Below are 16,333 nucleotides of genomic sequence, written 5' to 3'. Positions count from 1 at the left end.
GTCTGCGTCAGTACTATGATTTAGATTGAATTATGAAATTCATCAATTTATTTTATTTGTCATGTATTTGTTTGAAATAGGATATAATTATTCATTTATATTTGTAATTGTTTTCACAAATATGTAAAAATTAACTTGTTTCCCGGTTCAAATATCTGAGTATATTGCTTTATCATCTTTGAATGAAAACCTTTACATTTTTCTAACACAACAGCTATTATTTAAAAAACATTATTAAATAAGGTTGTTTAAACCCATGGCTGTCAAACATATATTTTAATCCAATGGTTGCCCAACTGTTTGAATTGTGACCCTTTCTAAAAAGCTAATATTTTAGAAAACGTGTAGAAATGTAAACATTTTGGTAGCAAATGTGCTTTTACTTGACTACGAGAAAAAAAGTCAAAAATACTAACATTTTTTTTAAGGCAAATCCCAACCAATAGGTCCAGTGAAAGAAGGTCATGTTCATGGCAAAAGGAGTGAAGTCATTTTATTTGTTTTTAATATGTATCTACAACAAGGGGGACACAGGCAAAAACGACTGACAACTTGATGAAAATTAAAACAAAACCCCAAAAGAATTACATTTATTATCAATGCATTTTCCCACCTTTTTTTCCAATAAGCAACATTTTTTTGTCTAAAGAAACTTTACAATATAAAGAAACGTACGAAGAAGGAACCTCTCATTTTACTACACGAGACATTTAGGATCTGAAACTACCCTAACATGAGATACAAAGCAACTCCCCGGGGACAGACTGCCTTATATTCAATACTGCTTTGTCATTAAGAGGAAAGAAATGAGGAACTGAACAGAAAAATCTTTACTCCCCTCAACAAAAAAAACATCCTCTCTTAACCCTCCCCACCCCTGAATGTTACAGTATTATACATCAGCACAATAGAAATACAGAAATGATCAACGTTGTGACGGTTTTACTTACAGGACAGAAAGATAGAGAGAAGTTCAACTGCATTTTATACAACAGTATTTCAAAGTACAGGGGACGAACCGCCTGCTCCCGCACTTTCTCTACCTCTTCTCAGCAATAAGAACAAATCTGTCTGTTATTTTTTTTTTCTCTTTACTTTTCCAAAACATTTCTCCCCGCCCCATTTTAAATAGATAAAAAAAAAATCCTTCATAGTAAAGTCTGTACTCTGGTACCTGGTGTGTCGGGCTGAGAGCCAGCGTCCTGTGTGGCTTATTTTTAATTGTGGGTAGTTAAATGTCTGAGGCATTCATTTTATTATGAAAAACTGGCCTGTTTTTGCTCTATTCTTGCAAATTCTCTGTCAAACAGTGAAAAATACGACTGGTTTGCCAACTGTACAGCAGAGGAGGGAGGCTCCTGCTCAAGAATCACGTTTAATTTAAAGATTTGTTAAGATAATGTGTGTGACTGAGTCAGCTAAAAGGCGTTCAAACACACTCACTACAAAATGGTCCTCCTCTGAGACCCCTTGACGCTACAGCTCTGATGCACAGTGAAGCGCCACGTCTGTCTGTGATGAGGTGAAATAGCATAATAGTCTATAGCAGCTCCAGTTTGTTTCTTATCGTCAAAGACACACCATATCTCTGAACAAACACACACACACACAGTTGCCCCGAATCAGCACGTTTCTGATCAACTGTTGTCGTGATTTGAAAATATCAAAACATGTCAATGATATCAAAATGCATTTTACAGTATTTACAAAAAAATTAAAATGAAAAGATGGAGAGTTGTACAAAAAAAAAAGATAATCAGAGAGGGGTGGTGTGTTTGCTGGCCCGTAGGAAAGGTGAGGAAGGACGGAGGTGTTATTTTTCAAGATGACCCAAGGGAGGGAGGCCACTCGTCACAGTCAGCAGAGCAACGCCTTTACGTTTCCTGCTTTGCTCCGACATTTAAAAAAAACGCCCAGGATTCGATCAGCTGAGAGCCACAAGTCCTTTCAGAGGGAGCGCTGCACGGGTGACAACAACATGTCTGCAAGCTGAACTGATAGCGTGTAAAAGCAAATATCCAAAAAGCACAGACATACATCACAGTGTGTTGGGAGCTCATCAGCAAAACGAAAAACAATCCAACTACAGTTCAGCAGAGGCGATACCGCAGCCTACGCACATGTTGGAGTGAACAGTAACCTAAGAGGGCAGCGTTAGTGGAAGCAGCATGGGGGGGGGGGGGGGGGTCTTCAGCACCTTCAGGGCCTGGGTACGGGGGTCTAATGATGGAGGGGCTGCTGACTGGATCTGCATATTTACACAGTTGCTACTAGTTCTGCAATTAACAAATAAACCAGGGATAACACTTTTAAAAAAGTAACAATGATTCATAAGACAAATGTAAAGTACATAAATAAATAGAGCTGTGCATCTCACTGCATGGAAGATAAAAAGAAAAAAGAAAACAGGAGCCACTTCTTCTTCTGGTTTGGATTATTGAAAAAGGAGTTTAAAATCAGATTGTTGCTAAAACTCTGAGATTGTTTTTTGTTTTAAAACGAGCCAATCAGTACCTTGATGGATCAAATCTCACCTGCAGGGGGGAGTGTGCTCACATGTTACCCGGCAAATCATTTCTAATTTGAGCGCACATGTGTCTTCATTAAAATAATGTGGACTTAGAAACAACAGAAATTAGAACCTAATCTTAAAAATGATCATATCAATATAATTAATAACAATAATACAATAATACAAATAGCAATGATACAATACATACACAAAAAACGTGGGGAGAAAAAAAGAAAAATCACAACACCTCTGGTAAAAATGTACACACAGAGAGAACAATGCGGGCGGGCAAAGAGGTCGTTTCGGACCCTCAACTGAATCCATCGGGAGGAACAGCGACAAAAAAATAGAAGATAAAAGTCCGAAGTGGTTGAGAAGCGGCTGCTAAAACGCTGCGTCCTCCTGAGAGGGGGAGACAGTCTCCTCTCCCTCTTTCTCTCTGTTTGTCCTCCTACCCTTCGCTCATTGTCTAGAACCTGACAGGAAGCCAGGGAGGCCGGGGCGGGAGTCAGAGAGGAGGCTCTTCCTGTTGCTCTGTGACTGCTTCCTGTTCAGACCGGCGGCCATCTTGCATGCTCCAGGAGGGCCAGTCTTAATTAGAGTCCCAGCATGCTCAAGGGCTGTCCCAGAAGGCTGTGTGGCCGTACAGTTCCCGAGTGAGGAGGGGGAAATGGATCCCGTATGGTTGGTCAGGAAGAGGGTGTGTGTGTGTGAGGAGGGGGAGGTCGTCCAATCCGAGATGAAGTAAGGTTTGAATTGAAGAAACAAAAAAAAAAAAAACATCAGGTGCAGGGGTACAAAAATAGGAGGGGGAAAATAAAGAAACATACAAAAAAAGGAAAAAAAAGAAAATCACACACTCATCGTCATGTTGGGTGAATACTGAAAAGAGAGAGAGGGAAGGGGGAGGAGGGCACAGATGAGTGGAGGTGTCACTGACAACATGTAAACACCAGAGGGCGCTGTCGCCCTGCAGAGTCACAGGGGCACTCAGACAGGCTCCAATACACCTGATTCATGTCAGCAATACTGCAATTACTCAGTAAGATGTCTGATTATTAATAAGGAATGTTTTTGAGGAAAAATCTAAATTGTAAATATCACAAAAAACTTAAATATAAAGCCTTGTTTCTTCATTCTTTAAACCAGATATTTACATTAAACTACCTTAGATTGTAATGATGCTTGTATTTATTTAACATTTAAAAACTTAAATGTACTGAAAAGTATGTAGTTAAAAAAAGCAACACTTTGGTTATGAATGAAAATGCACTAATGATGGCTCCAAACAGCTCTTATTTTGAAAAACTAAATGTTTTCAGATTCCTACTGATCTGTTAAATCAAGGTATTCAGTGCACCATGTGGCTCTGCAGGCCGAGGGTCATAGGCCATCTAAATCTTACACTTTACAAGAAAAATTGAACGCCCTCCCCCACCCTTCATCCACAAAAAACTAAACGATTTGATCGTAAAGCTGTTTAACAACAAGACATTTGTGTCAATCAGCTGATCACTGATGCAGAGGGTATACAATGCATTTCTAAGTGATTAGTAAGCGGCTACAATGCAAGCAGAACATGGGATATCTTTTAAAGCCCCGTTTTTTTATATTATTCCATACAATGTACATGTTGTGCAATTTAGGAACAGCATAAGCCAGTATATAGACCTGTGCTGCATTTAAAGCAATAGGTCCCCACAGGTCTGCTTGGTTTCGTGTAACAGACTAATGGCGCATTAGCCATTAGGCGAAAAACCTTTTAAAATGCGTGTTTTCTAAATGGAGATTGGCTAAGCTAACGCAGTATATGCTCCGACCGTCCACACTCACAACAACGGCCTATACAGACATAAATAAAGCAGCGACTGTATTCGCCATGACACAGGCAGTCTGTGGTTTGTACTTGTTTAACTTTTGTCTAGTTTCTGAACAGATATGAGGAGCTGTGAGCTCTGAGTGCTAACAGCTAACGGCTGATGTTGTTTTTCTGGGGTTCTCATTGAAGATGACGTCACGGCTCCGCCTACACTGCGTTACTATAGATACTACCCCAGTTCCTAAACTGTAATGGAAATGCGCCATAAAGTGAGCCAGTCCTAACGAGGCCTAGCCATACCGAGCGAGGCCGTGTAGTGGAAATGCGCCATAAATCTGTAAAATTATGTCAAAAATGATGCTCCATCTCTTTGGGTCCCGTTTTTTTCGCATCACTTTATCGACACTCACAGACCTAACGAGGGAACTCTCTGCTTGCATTGGTTTGTCATGAAGTCAAGGAGAACTGTTAAGGGTCGTGAGATGCCATTCACTCGCTCTACTTACACTTTCGCTTTGGAATGGGTTCAAGAAGTTCCCGCCCATTTCGCCGTCATCTCTCGGCGTTCCTGGAGGGTTGTTCATGCCCCCCATGTTATTAGGGGAGCTCTGGAAGAAGAGAGGACAACAAAAAAAAGGAAATGTTGAGACAGCATCGATAAAGTGTTGAGTCTAAATAAATACAAAATGCTCAGAGAAGATTATTGAACATCAGTTTTTCTCACCTTTGGCAACCCGTCCATATCCCCAGACCCTGAGGAGGGGAAAGAAACAGTTTGGTTATGAAAATGTTTTCAATATAAAGAACTGTTTAAGTTGTATGAATGTCAATCAAAGTCCATCAATGATGTGTAAAGCCACACTGTGTTTGAACCCACCTAGTGATCCGTTCATGTGGTGAGGCTCCATGGCTCCCATAGCTCCCATCGGCCCGTCAGGCCCCGGCCCCATAGGGAACTGGGGAGAAGATTTTAAACAAATCTTATAAACGACTGCAGTATTATCTTTCATCTTAGACCACTTTGGTTCTTTAAAACACGGGTTATTGAATGTATTCTTCCTGTCGGCTCTTATAGATCTCAGTGTTGCAGCGTTTTGTTTCTCTAATGCTGAACTGTACTGATGCCCACTGAGGCTGTGTAATTGTAATCATTAGAACAACATCCACAAGAAATCAATCTACAGTTGCTGAAACTTTTACGAAATCTGGAACATTTTATTTTTAAAAGTAACATTATAGAGATTTTGGTTTACTTAGATCATGTGTGATACTCACATTGGGTCTGTTGCCTCCCGGCCCGATTGGGTTCATCATTGTATAGATGTTTTCACTGGAGTTAGTTGAATCTGAGGAAAAAAACAACTTTAATAACATGATATAAGAGGAAATATGTGAACCACACATCACAAATATGTTATCAAAAACACTGATAATGATTGTTTGGTGAGGGGACACAATTATGCTTTTTTAGTGAGGAGAAAACGAGAGACACATCTATTTCTGACACAAGTGTTAGCGCCGGGGACATAGTTAAGTAACGCACCACCGGGGCTGGGCATGATGGGAGTTCCTGGTGGACCGCCTCCCCCTGGAGGACCCTGAGGAACAATTAGAGGTTAAAATTGAAATCATATAAAAGAAGTATCAGTACAACTAAATGCTGTAAACAGGAGAGCTGCTTTTTGACACATTCAAACTCACCACATAGTTTCCTGGAGATGAGGAGGAGTATGCTATCTGCAGGGGGAGAGGAAACAGATAATCAGATCTGAGGAGACTGAATGTGAATCCATACAGGGTGGACAGAATAGGAAGAACACTTTGAATCCAATACACCAGTACACACTTTTGTGAAGCTTATACATGTTTAGACTGCATCAAGGATTAGTTGTTTCAATTAATAATAATACATTTAATTGATATAGCGCTTCTCATCTGCCAAGACAAATCTCTATAGTAAGTTTTTTGTTCCAGAGTTTGTATGGTAAATGTCCATTTCACTTCCATTCAGAGAAATAGCCAAAAGGTTTATAATTCTTACTGATGGACACATGTTGTGATATTTGTGTAAAAGCAGTACAAATGACCAAATCAACAGCACTCTGAGCACTAAAGGTAAAGGTAAGGTCTTTCTTTGCCTATTTTTAGGTCATGTGTAAAGGTCAAGGCTTTCTGACTCACAGAGTTAGCATTCGGTCCAGGCCACGGCCCTCTTCCCCCGGGACCCCTGAAGCAAAAACAACACAAATAGAAAGATTCAAAGGAAGGAAGAACGCAAGTGACAAACTGCACTATGACAATGATGTGAAGAGTGATGACACATAAATAACTTTTATAAAAGATCTAGCAAGACAAGAGATTACCCTGTGACTCAAAGAGACGTTCAATTTCACTAGCTATATATGTTAACTTACATGTTCATTCCTGGCATGGGGCCGCCCATGGAGTTTGGAGGTGGCCTCATACCTCCATAATTCTGTAAGAGAAAATGTTAAAACATTGTAAGAACAAGGAGTCTTTATCGAATCTCAACAATATTCCTGATTTTGGTGAAGCTGGGTCTGTTTGTCTCAGGTACAGGAGACTACAATTCAAGAAAAGATACATAACTATTGTGTGTATATTTTATAAGAATCTCAAAATATTGATATAAAGAAGTTGCATGCTTCAAACTTTTAGCAGCTACTAAATTAACTAGAAAGTGTGTGCGTGTGCGTGTGTGTGTGTGTGTGTGTGTGTGTGTGTGTGTGTGTGTGTGTGTGTGTGTGTGTGTGTGTGTTAGTGGCTGGTCATACCTGTGGGCCCATAGCCATTCCTCGAGGAGGGTTCATCCTCATTGGTCCACCCATGTTAGGATGTCCTGCAGGAACAGACACACAGTCTCACACACTGCGACACACTACACACTAGGCTCGTGTAAATCCACATATGGCTCCTGTCTTTAAGTCAGGAATTAAGACGTGCCGCAGACAATGCTTCATCCTAATCCCATTAGTTGTAACCCGCTGGCCCCTCAAGCTGTAATCTGCAGCTAAAATCACCACGGACCCCTCACTGAGCCAGACATACACCGTGCTCAATGCACACAGGAAAAATGAACTGACTTTGTACAACAATCTGATATATAGAACAGAAACGACCTGGTTGCTATCAACTGTGATCACTCTGGGTGACGCAAGGATAACTGTGTCAAACTAAAATGCAGAATATTTCCAAAATGAACTTGTGAGGGCCAAAATCCTAATTAGGGTGTCCAAGTTAAATAACATTTTTAAAGACATTTAATATCACATACAATAAGACTAAATACCTGCTTCACATTCAAATGGACCACATTGTAAAATAGCTATTTTCTTCAAAGCTAGTTGGAATGATAGCATCTAGAAATTCAGAAACTTCTATTTTTAACTTAATATACTGATATGTATACACTTTCTTTTAAAGTAGTCGTTCTTGGTGGAAACGGGAATAAATGTATACATTCTATGGACAAAAAAAGTAGTTGTTTGGTTGAACAATTAATCAACATTGATCTATAATGTAAACAATAATAAGTCACAGTCATAGGGGAGTCATAATCTATCATAGACAACCCCCTTTATACAAAATGAACATGTCTTATAATAAGAAACCCCCTTAGAGTTTCGAGAGAGGTCCCGGTCTTACCTTGCGGTCTGATCGTTTCCAAACTGTTTGGCAGGAGAGGCTGAGATCCAGGGATTCCCCCCGGAGGCTGAGGAGACACAGGACTCATTACAATACTCACTCACTATAACACAACAACACAAAAGTGGGTAAGAAATGAAAAAACAGGAGAAAAACAAAAACTACTCAAGTACCTGATTTGGCATTCGGAGTCCGGGGCGCGGCCCACCTGGATACCGTGGTGACATGAAAGGCTGAGGAGAGAAATGAAGGAAAGAGGAATAAAGGGGGATTGGGGAGAGAAAAGGTAGGGAACAGAGGAACACAGAGAAAACAACAGTTTCATTATTGACAAATCCAAGAGCACTCAGCAGGGGCGGCACTGAGGACACACAGAGGACACAGTGTGGCTGGAGAATGGAGGACGACACTGAAATATCATCAACACACCTCCCGAGACACATAAAAAGCACACTACAGCTACTCAGTATTTTACCATTTTTAACAACGCTTGCTTCTGCACACACTCATGCCTGGATTTGTGTGTGTGCAGGTTAATGTGTGTGTGTGTGTGTGTGTGGAGACGGCACTCACACAGCTCCCTGCCTGCTCTCACTGTGGTGTAAGCTGATTCGGCCTGTGGTCTGCCTGCGTAGTTAGAGACACCTCAGGCCAACAACACCGTCCAAAAGCCTTCAGGAAGCATGTCCACACAAGACGGAAACCAGAAACCACAAGAATAAAGAGCCGGGCCGCCGCAGTTAATGGGCAAAGGCTAGCTTTACCTCCACTTCGGCATCTGTAGCTTCCGTTCTGGATAAGGGTTGAACACGCTGACTGAATATAATAGTTTATAATGGCTGACTATATTAAATACCTCTTAACTAGTTGGGCATTTGAGTAACTATAAACTCTGTGTCAAGTTGGAGTTGAAATTTTGACCCATCGGTTTAATATGTATATAATGATACACTTTTTACAGAAGTGCTTCAGAGAGTGAACAGTTAAATAAAACACTCAAATGAAATAAAAAAACATAAATTAAGTTGATCAAGTAATTAAAAACCAAGTGAAATAAACAGGCTGCTCATGGGTGACGTGTCCATAGTGCCGGTCTCCTGTTTTATTTATAAGGTGCAAGAACAAGTAAGCAGGGCGGAGGGGTGTGTGTGTGTGTGTGTGTGTGTGTGTGTGTGTGTGTGTGTGTGTGTGTGTGTGTGTGTGTGTGTGTGTGTGTGTGTGTGTGTGTGTGTGTAGCAGATAAGTGTGCAACCCCCCACAAGCTGCTCCGGGGGTGGGGCATGAAGTGAATTATTCATCCCACACAGGGACTGCCGATCTGGGGCCTTGGAGAGCATCGGGGCCCTGCCTCCACTGGATGCTGGGCTTTTATTAACGGAGCAGAGCGGGACCTGAGGGGCTGACATCTACGAGGAGTTAGCCGGCACAAAGTAGAGCTAACGGGGCCCGAGGGCACGAGGGGAAGGAGCCAGTGTGCGAGCAGGTGAATGCAAAGAAAAAGAGCCTGTGTGTGAGTGAGGGGGGGGATTTAGAGGGTATGAAAGAGAGAGGGGTGTTTGAGAGAAAGGGTTTGCCTCTTACCTGGCCATGGGGTCCCATCATTGGGTTGCTGGGGTTGTGTGGGGGGGGCTGTGCATGGGGGGATTGCTGAGAGCCGGGTGGTCCCTTTAAGAAAGAAGAGCGATATCAGAGAGGGGAGGGCCCAAAAGTGGGCTTTACACCTGGAGGAATTAGCCGAAGAAAACCATAGGAAAGAGGTGGACGAGAAGTGGGGAGTAAGCGGGGGTCTTGAGGAGGAAGAAGAGGAGCAAAAAGATGGGTAAAGCTCTTTTAGAAGCGCGGTTAGTTGATCTGCTATGTAACAAAAACACAGGATTCAAAGCCAAAGCCCAACAGTTTTAATTCGCCCTTTAGAGAAAACAAGCCAGCATATATCAGTATCTAGCATTATTAATGATGTTTGGGACCCTCAGGTCAGGGGACTAGGTGTAGTTTTCCTCTCAGCCACATGGGGGCAGTGTTGCCAAAGGCTCACTGCAACAGGACAGGAAGCAGCAGGACAGGCGCTAGTGGTAACTTCAAACCACAAAGATGATACCGACAAAACCAAGATAAAGTTAGGGGGATTTTTCCAGCTTATTATGATCCTTCTTTGGTATGACAATGTCTCAGCGCCAGCCTCCCCCGAGCTTCTCCAACCCCCTGCTGTGTTATTGCTGACATTTCACCCCAAAACAAGAGGTTAACGACCCCCAATAAATAACTCATTATGCAACAGTCTCTTTTTTTCACTCTTATTGCGGTCACTGCCTTCATCTTTTCCCGTGCTTCTTTAAAATGTTGATCAAACAAAATGAGTTGTTTGAAACAGCAGCTTGGGTTATAGGACGCTGTCATTGAGATGCATTTGTTTCTTAATTATTCTAGACACATTATTAATCTCCTAAACAAACAAAAAACTAAAATTAGACATGGCAGATTTGTTTACTCTTGATTTGAAAAACACTTGATTTGAAAAATGAAGCCACTTTTTGACTATTTTCTTCAGATAAAGTTATTATAAAGCTAAATGTTAACATTTGAGCATGTGGAATATTTTGATAATCACACACACACACACACACACACACACACACACACACACACACACACACACACACACACACACACACACACACACACACACACACACACACACACACACACACACACACACACACACACACACACACACACACACACACACACACACACACACACACACACACACACACACACACCACACACACACACACACACACACACACACACACACACACACACACACACACACACACACACACACACACACACACTCTCTCTCACTCCCCCACCATGTTATAAATAGCACTTCCATGCGTCTCTCCTCACCGTCTCTCCTCACCCTCTCTCCCCCCACCCTTTCCCTTGCTTATTCACAGTCGTACTCTCACTAATCCCCCCCACCCTCCCTCCCCAGCAACACCACCATCCTCTCAGCACATTGCCTCGCTCTCAGCAACCAAACAATGGAGTGGTAGGTAGCCACAGAAACAAACACCGGGCCACAGTCCTGGTGGCACTGATCTTTCACATTTCCCTCTCTTCTTCCTCTCACCCCTCTTCATCCCCCTCCCTCCTTCCCCCTCCCTCCTTCCCACTCCTCTATCGTGTCACCTGCTTTTTCTCTCCGACTCTTCTCCACCACCTTATCGCGCCTGCTGCCAAATGCCAGTGCTGTCCATCACACCACTGCCTCGCGGAGGATGTTTGTGAACGTGTGTGCACGAAGGCCTGTGTGTGTGTGTGTCTCATTCTCTACACTCTTCAGACAGCCATCTCCCACACTAAAACCTTTTCCTTCACAGAGCAGAGACAGGTCAGAGACGGAGACGGCGATGGAAGGAGTGGAGAGATAGCATGAATACGGGATGGTTGAATCACGAAGCGGATGAATAAACGTTGTGAGCACCATCTGAGGCTGCGGTGGGTGTAAATATCGGAAGTGGAATAAACGATGGTTGGAAAAATGTGGGGAACAAAAGTGGGAGAGATGGAATTTTCTTGTTATCTGATCAACACTTTTGATTTTAGGCTAAAGGACTTTATTACTAGACCCTGACTGATTGACGCGTGATATAAAAAAACGACTTTGTTTTACATAAACATTAAAGTTACAGTTAACTATTTAATCAGAAATATCAGTTATGAACAATATATAAAAGTGTTGCTGCTCAGTAAAAAAAAAAAACTGCAAAAAAAAAAACTAAATAGAAATTCAATTTTCAAAAAAATATGTTCTTTTTAAGCCAAATCCTAAATCAGTTTTATTGGTGCTTTTTTCTTCCTAGTGTGCAAACATAAGTGCCAATACAGTCATAAATAGTCTAATATCTCTAAATAATATTGGCCTGCTGATAGTCTTTTCTATTAGTTTAAAAATAATATGCGCATTCTGCCTGGTTTGTTTTTTGAGAGTCGAGTGGAGTAATGGTATGTTACTCGAGGTGATGGAGGAGTACACAGGACAGTGACAAAGGAGAAAGTCTTACCTGGAAGAAGCCAGGGGGCATGGGACCGCCGGGCATGGCTTCGTTGGGGGGCATGTTGCCCATCACAGGGCTGGGCGCTGCCGCTGCGCTCTGAAACACACAATCATGGTGATTAATTGTGGTGTGTGTAAGTGGGTGTGTCTCCAACTGCTCTTTATGTACATTCTGCAATGGCCACCAAATGACTTTAGGGGGCAGTGTCTGCACCTGCAATCACTGCACCTCCTGCCCCCCCCCCCCCCCAACCCCTCTCATCCAAAGTTTAAAGGTGAGTGTCCCGCTTTACAACCTCTAAATGGTTCCCTCATCTGTGTAGTGGAGAGGGTAAAAGAGAAGCTCATCAGTAGAGAAATCCAACTCAAATATGTTCTCTGTAGTCAAGAAGAGTCAGATATCAAGGAGAAAAATGGAGTTTCACTGACACACAGCTAAGAAGAAGAAGAAGAAGAAACACTTTATTAATCCCTTACAGGGAAATTTCTTTATAAAGCAATCATACTGTCTAATGCGGAGTGATGCTTTTCTGGCCAATGGAAGCTGTTAATCGGCAAGGTATACACTAGTGGCTATTTCATACACTTATATCTTGTTTTAATCTCCTAACAAACACAGTTTAACAGTCTTTTGATTATTTAACAAACAGCAGAAGTAAAACCCCTCATAGGTTTCCAAAGAAAAGTGTATATTGCTTTATTGTGTGTGATCCAACAGAAACCCTTTTGCCTGGACTTTGGCAATATGGTAATATATAACTTACATTTTGGAAGATCCAGAAACACAATTAGCACGGTGTTGCCAGATCATTGAGTATAGAAATGCAGAAAAAACTACAATGTATTCTATGATCATTTTGTAGGCTGAAGGTATTGTATTACAAAATAATAAAAAAAGCCTTTTTTTTTAATGTATTTAGCTTTGTTAGTTTTATTTGTCGAGGCATGTTATCAAGGTAATTTGTATATTAAAATCCGACAATGCATGCCGAATAATGTCATTTGTAATATTTGCATTTCTTCCTTTTCTCATTTGCTTATTAAAAACTTCTCCAAAAATATATTAATGCATTTTTTTATAACGAGAATGGTTATTTTTACAGACGTATCTAAAATCTTTTGAAATCCTGCATGAGCCCAAACGATTACACTACTTGAACAAATAGCAACAAGTCATCAGCAAATAAGATGAGTGTAGCGTTTCTGGAATGCAAAAGATAATTAAAAGCAGGGAACGACTAACTCTAAACCCTTCGTCTGGAAGGAGGCCCTATTAACTATTACAGATCACAGTAGGCCGACACATGTAAATACAATTCAGCCGTTTCCACCTTACGTCACTCAAACAATATGGGAAAAAAAACCTAGAATCGAGCAAAGAGAAGAGGGGGTGAAGCCCGGGAGATAAATATGATATAACTGTATTCTTGTCAACACACATAGATGGAGACCCGTGTTCAGAGTGCTTACATAAGCACGCCGGAACAAACACACACGCAAGCATTTGAACGGACCAACACGAACACACAAAGAGTTGCATCACAGGCTCATAAAGTCCGGCCCTTCAGTACAGAGAGGCAGACAGGGGAGAACCACAGGGTACAGGACCCAACAGGGAGGGGTTTAAGACCCAGGGGAGGGAGTCGCTCTCATAAACACACACACACTGTACACACTGTATGTACACACACACACCTACCGTTCCACCAGCACACACACCACATCCATGTGAAATACCCTGTATGCTTGGACAAGAACGCATATTAGCAATTACACGCATGTACACAAATACACTCGCTGCCCTTCTTCTCCTTACCATCTGAAACCAACACACATGAAAATGGGAGAAAAATCACACACTGACACACACACACCTCCCCCCATCTTTATGCTAATTCTGCTAGTGAACATGAGCAGGCCACTGAGTCCCTGGGGAAGAAGCCGGGTCGGCTGCCTCTTTCTCTCCTCCCTCCCTCCCTCTCATCTCTTCTTCTGCACACTTTTCTCTCCATCTTTTCTCCTCTCCGTGACCCCCCTCACTTATTTTCCCAGCACTGGTGCACACACAGAAACACACACATTAAGGCACACACACACACACCTTTCCTGTGCCCCAGCCCCAGTACTATTCCTCCCCATCACAACCTCTCCTCCCCTCAGCCCCCCCAGTAGGGTGTCAGCAGCTTGCAGAAGCTGTTGCTATGGAGACAGGTCCTATCTGCACTCTGTCCCCCTGGCATCCCCCGCTCCAGGAGCGCAGAGAGAGAGAGAGAATAAGATGCAGGAGAGTGAGGGAGAGAGTGAGTTAGAAGATACAAGAGTGAGGCAGAACAAGAAAAAAAGAAAAGATGATACGGGAGACAGAAAATGTTACGAGGAGAGATTTCTGTTCACAATCAATCACCTGGTCACATTACTGTTGTAGACAATTAATGATCGACTATCTGCTCGTGCATTTCCACATTTGCTGATTAAAAGCAAGGTACGTAAGGTAGTAGTTGCCACTAGCAGAGGTAGATTTAGTATGCAGTCGGTCTTTATTAAAACCAACTGGCCTGAGGAAACACAACAAGGATCCAACCGTGCTTTTCTAGTGTTTTGTGGTGGCGCCCACAGAAATGTCTATATCTACCTTTCCATTTAAAGTCGATGCTCGGAAGTAGCTGTCGGAAAGCCTCATGACAAGACTGCCTCGTTGAATCAGAATAAGTTGATTCACTAAGGAATCAAATCTACTGGAACATGTCTTATTAGCATTTGTGCAGGTAAACAATGACTCCTAATGCAGACACAACATACCATAATACAGAAAAACCAGTTCAAAAAGACGGTACAATCCACATCAGACATTGCTGCACTAATTAGTTGGTATAATGAACATGGGTTTTTGTAGTCGAGCTGAATTATTCAGTTCCAGTCTGAATGTATGGAGGGGAGTCTGTAAATAACGGGGGAAGCGCCGGGTGGCAGCACGACTTGAAAGGGCTTTAATGCCTGACGTGCAGCAGGAAGGAGAAGAATACCTTTCTTTCATTGACAAGCTGAAAGTTCAACAAAACCCATGGGACACATTTTCAAATGTCTGCGAATATTTACAGTGTTTAAACTGTAAACTATATTTTAATGGCCTTCTTCGGCAGATCTGCACAAGCACTCTGTAGAAAATACTACCGAGCTGTATTTTACATTACTTGGCTATCAATAATACACTCTCTGGGCTACAGACCTGAACTGTAGATCATCACTTTGGCCTCAGTGTAGAAAAGTGCTTTCTTAAGCATTATTTAATAGCATAACATTTAACATTGTCTCTTTTAAATTATATTTTTAGGATCCAAAGACTATTACGAAAGACCTCAAAAGCTACAAGATTTATACAAAGTACAAATAAAAAAACTCAATTTAAACTGCCACGAATAATGATATTTGTACCATTACTTATTAAGGTAAATAGTATCGTATTATATATGCATTAACCCTCAATTTTAGTTCAACTACTCTGTCCCTTCAACCTGTAGCGACGGAGCTAATGGCCCTTGTAGTTATGGCAGTATTCAATAAAAATCTATAATGACCTTCATATATTATTAACACAAAATATATTTTATTCTGGATAAATGTAATGAGGAAAGAGCCGAGTGTGGCTGGGTCTCTGACAAGTGCTCTCCACAGTTTGTTCACATTTTCCCAGAAAGCATCTCTTTCTGTGTTTGTAATGAAACATCAGACTAATTAATTGGCTGTCATGTTGGTTTAGTGGCCATAGAGTAGGGCTGCACGATTTGGGGTAATAATCTAATTGCGATTTTTCTGACAGATATTGCGATTGCGATTCGATTTGCGATATTTGTTTTTAAGCGACCCAACAGAAGTTTATTGTAAAATGCGGCCGCATCTCCGGCTAGGAAGGTCGTATCAACGTGCTCCCGCCTCTAGCACCCCCGCAGCCCGAGCTACGAGTGAAAGAACTAAACTTACATGAAACTTCCGTTGGGTTGCTTTAAAGTCAAGCTTCAGATTCACCCTGGAATAGATAACATGTGATGGAGCATTACTAACCTGACTCGCATGGTTTGTTTCACCAAAACCATCTAGGAAAGCTCCATTGGAAGCCATTTGGAAAAGTATTTCAAAAATACTTGGCAGGTGATTGGATCAATCTGTCTATCACCTTCTATCATGGGCCACTTCTGATTGGTTAACAATGACTGGTACATGTGGAGCACAGCACTTCTGATTGGTGTGGATGACTGACACACAAGAAGAAAATTGC

At 41.8% G+C, this 16,333-nt stretch overlaps 1 protein-coding gene across 2 annotated transcripts in view; it reads right to left on the bottom strand.

The window, feature by feature from the left end:
- Positions 1–467: 467 nt before the first annotated feature.
- zgc:110158 (uncharacterized protein LOC553590 homolog) overlaps positions 468–16,333 on the bottom strand; it is a 39,450-nt gene continuing 23,584 nt past the window's right edge. The window contains exons 5-18 of one of the 2 annotated variants that reach the window (XM_034144032.1): positions 12,068–12,157; positions 9,579–9,662; positions 8,171–8,230; positions 7,998–8,064; positions 7,127–7,191; positions 6,746–6,807; positions 6,513–6,558; positions 6,033–6,068; positions 5,875–5,929; positions 5,607–5,677; positions 5,209–5,287; positions 5,056–5,084; positions 4,838–4,939; positions 468–3,394 (exon numbers count right to left, since the gene is read on the bottom strand). In XM_034144032.1, the coding sequence (XP_033999923.1) occupies positions 3,365–3,394; positions 4,838–4,939; positions 5,056–5,084; positions 5,209–5,287; positions 5,607–5,677; positions 5,875–5,929; positions 6,033–6,068; positions 6,513–6,558; positions 6,746–6,807; positions 7,127–7,191; positions 7,998–8,064; positions 8,171–8,230; positions 9,579–9,662; positions 12,068–12,157 (876 nt within the window). In that variant the 3' untranslated portion in view covers positions 468–3,364. The remainder of the gene's footprint in view (positions 3,395–4,837; positions 4,940–5,055; positions 5,085–5,208; positions 5,288–5,606; positions 5,678–5,874; positions 5,930–6,032; positions 6,069–6,512; positions 6,559–6,745; positions 6,808–7,126; positions 7,192–7,997; positions 8,065–8,170; positions 8,231–9,578; positions 9,663–12,067; positions 12,158–16,333) is intronic. The other variant, XM_034144115.1, reaches the window with a different exon arrangement.

Source organism: Trematomus bernacchii, unplaced genomic scaffold (assembly GCF_902827165.1).
Source record: "Trematomus bernacchii unplaced genomic scaffold, fTreBer1.1, whole genome shotgun sequence".
In the NCBI taxonomy this organism is placed as follows: Eukaryota; Metazoa; Chordata; class Actinopteri; order Perciformes; family Nototheniidae; genus Trematomus; species Trematomus bernacchii.
The sequence above is the reverse complement of the archived record's forward strand: the minus strand, read 5'-3'. Positions and strand labels throughout refer to the sequence as shown.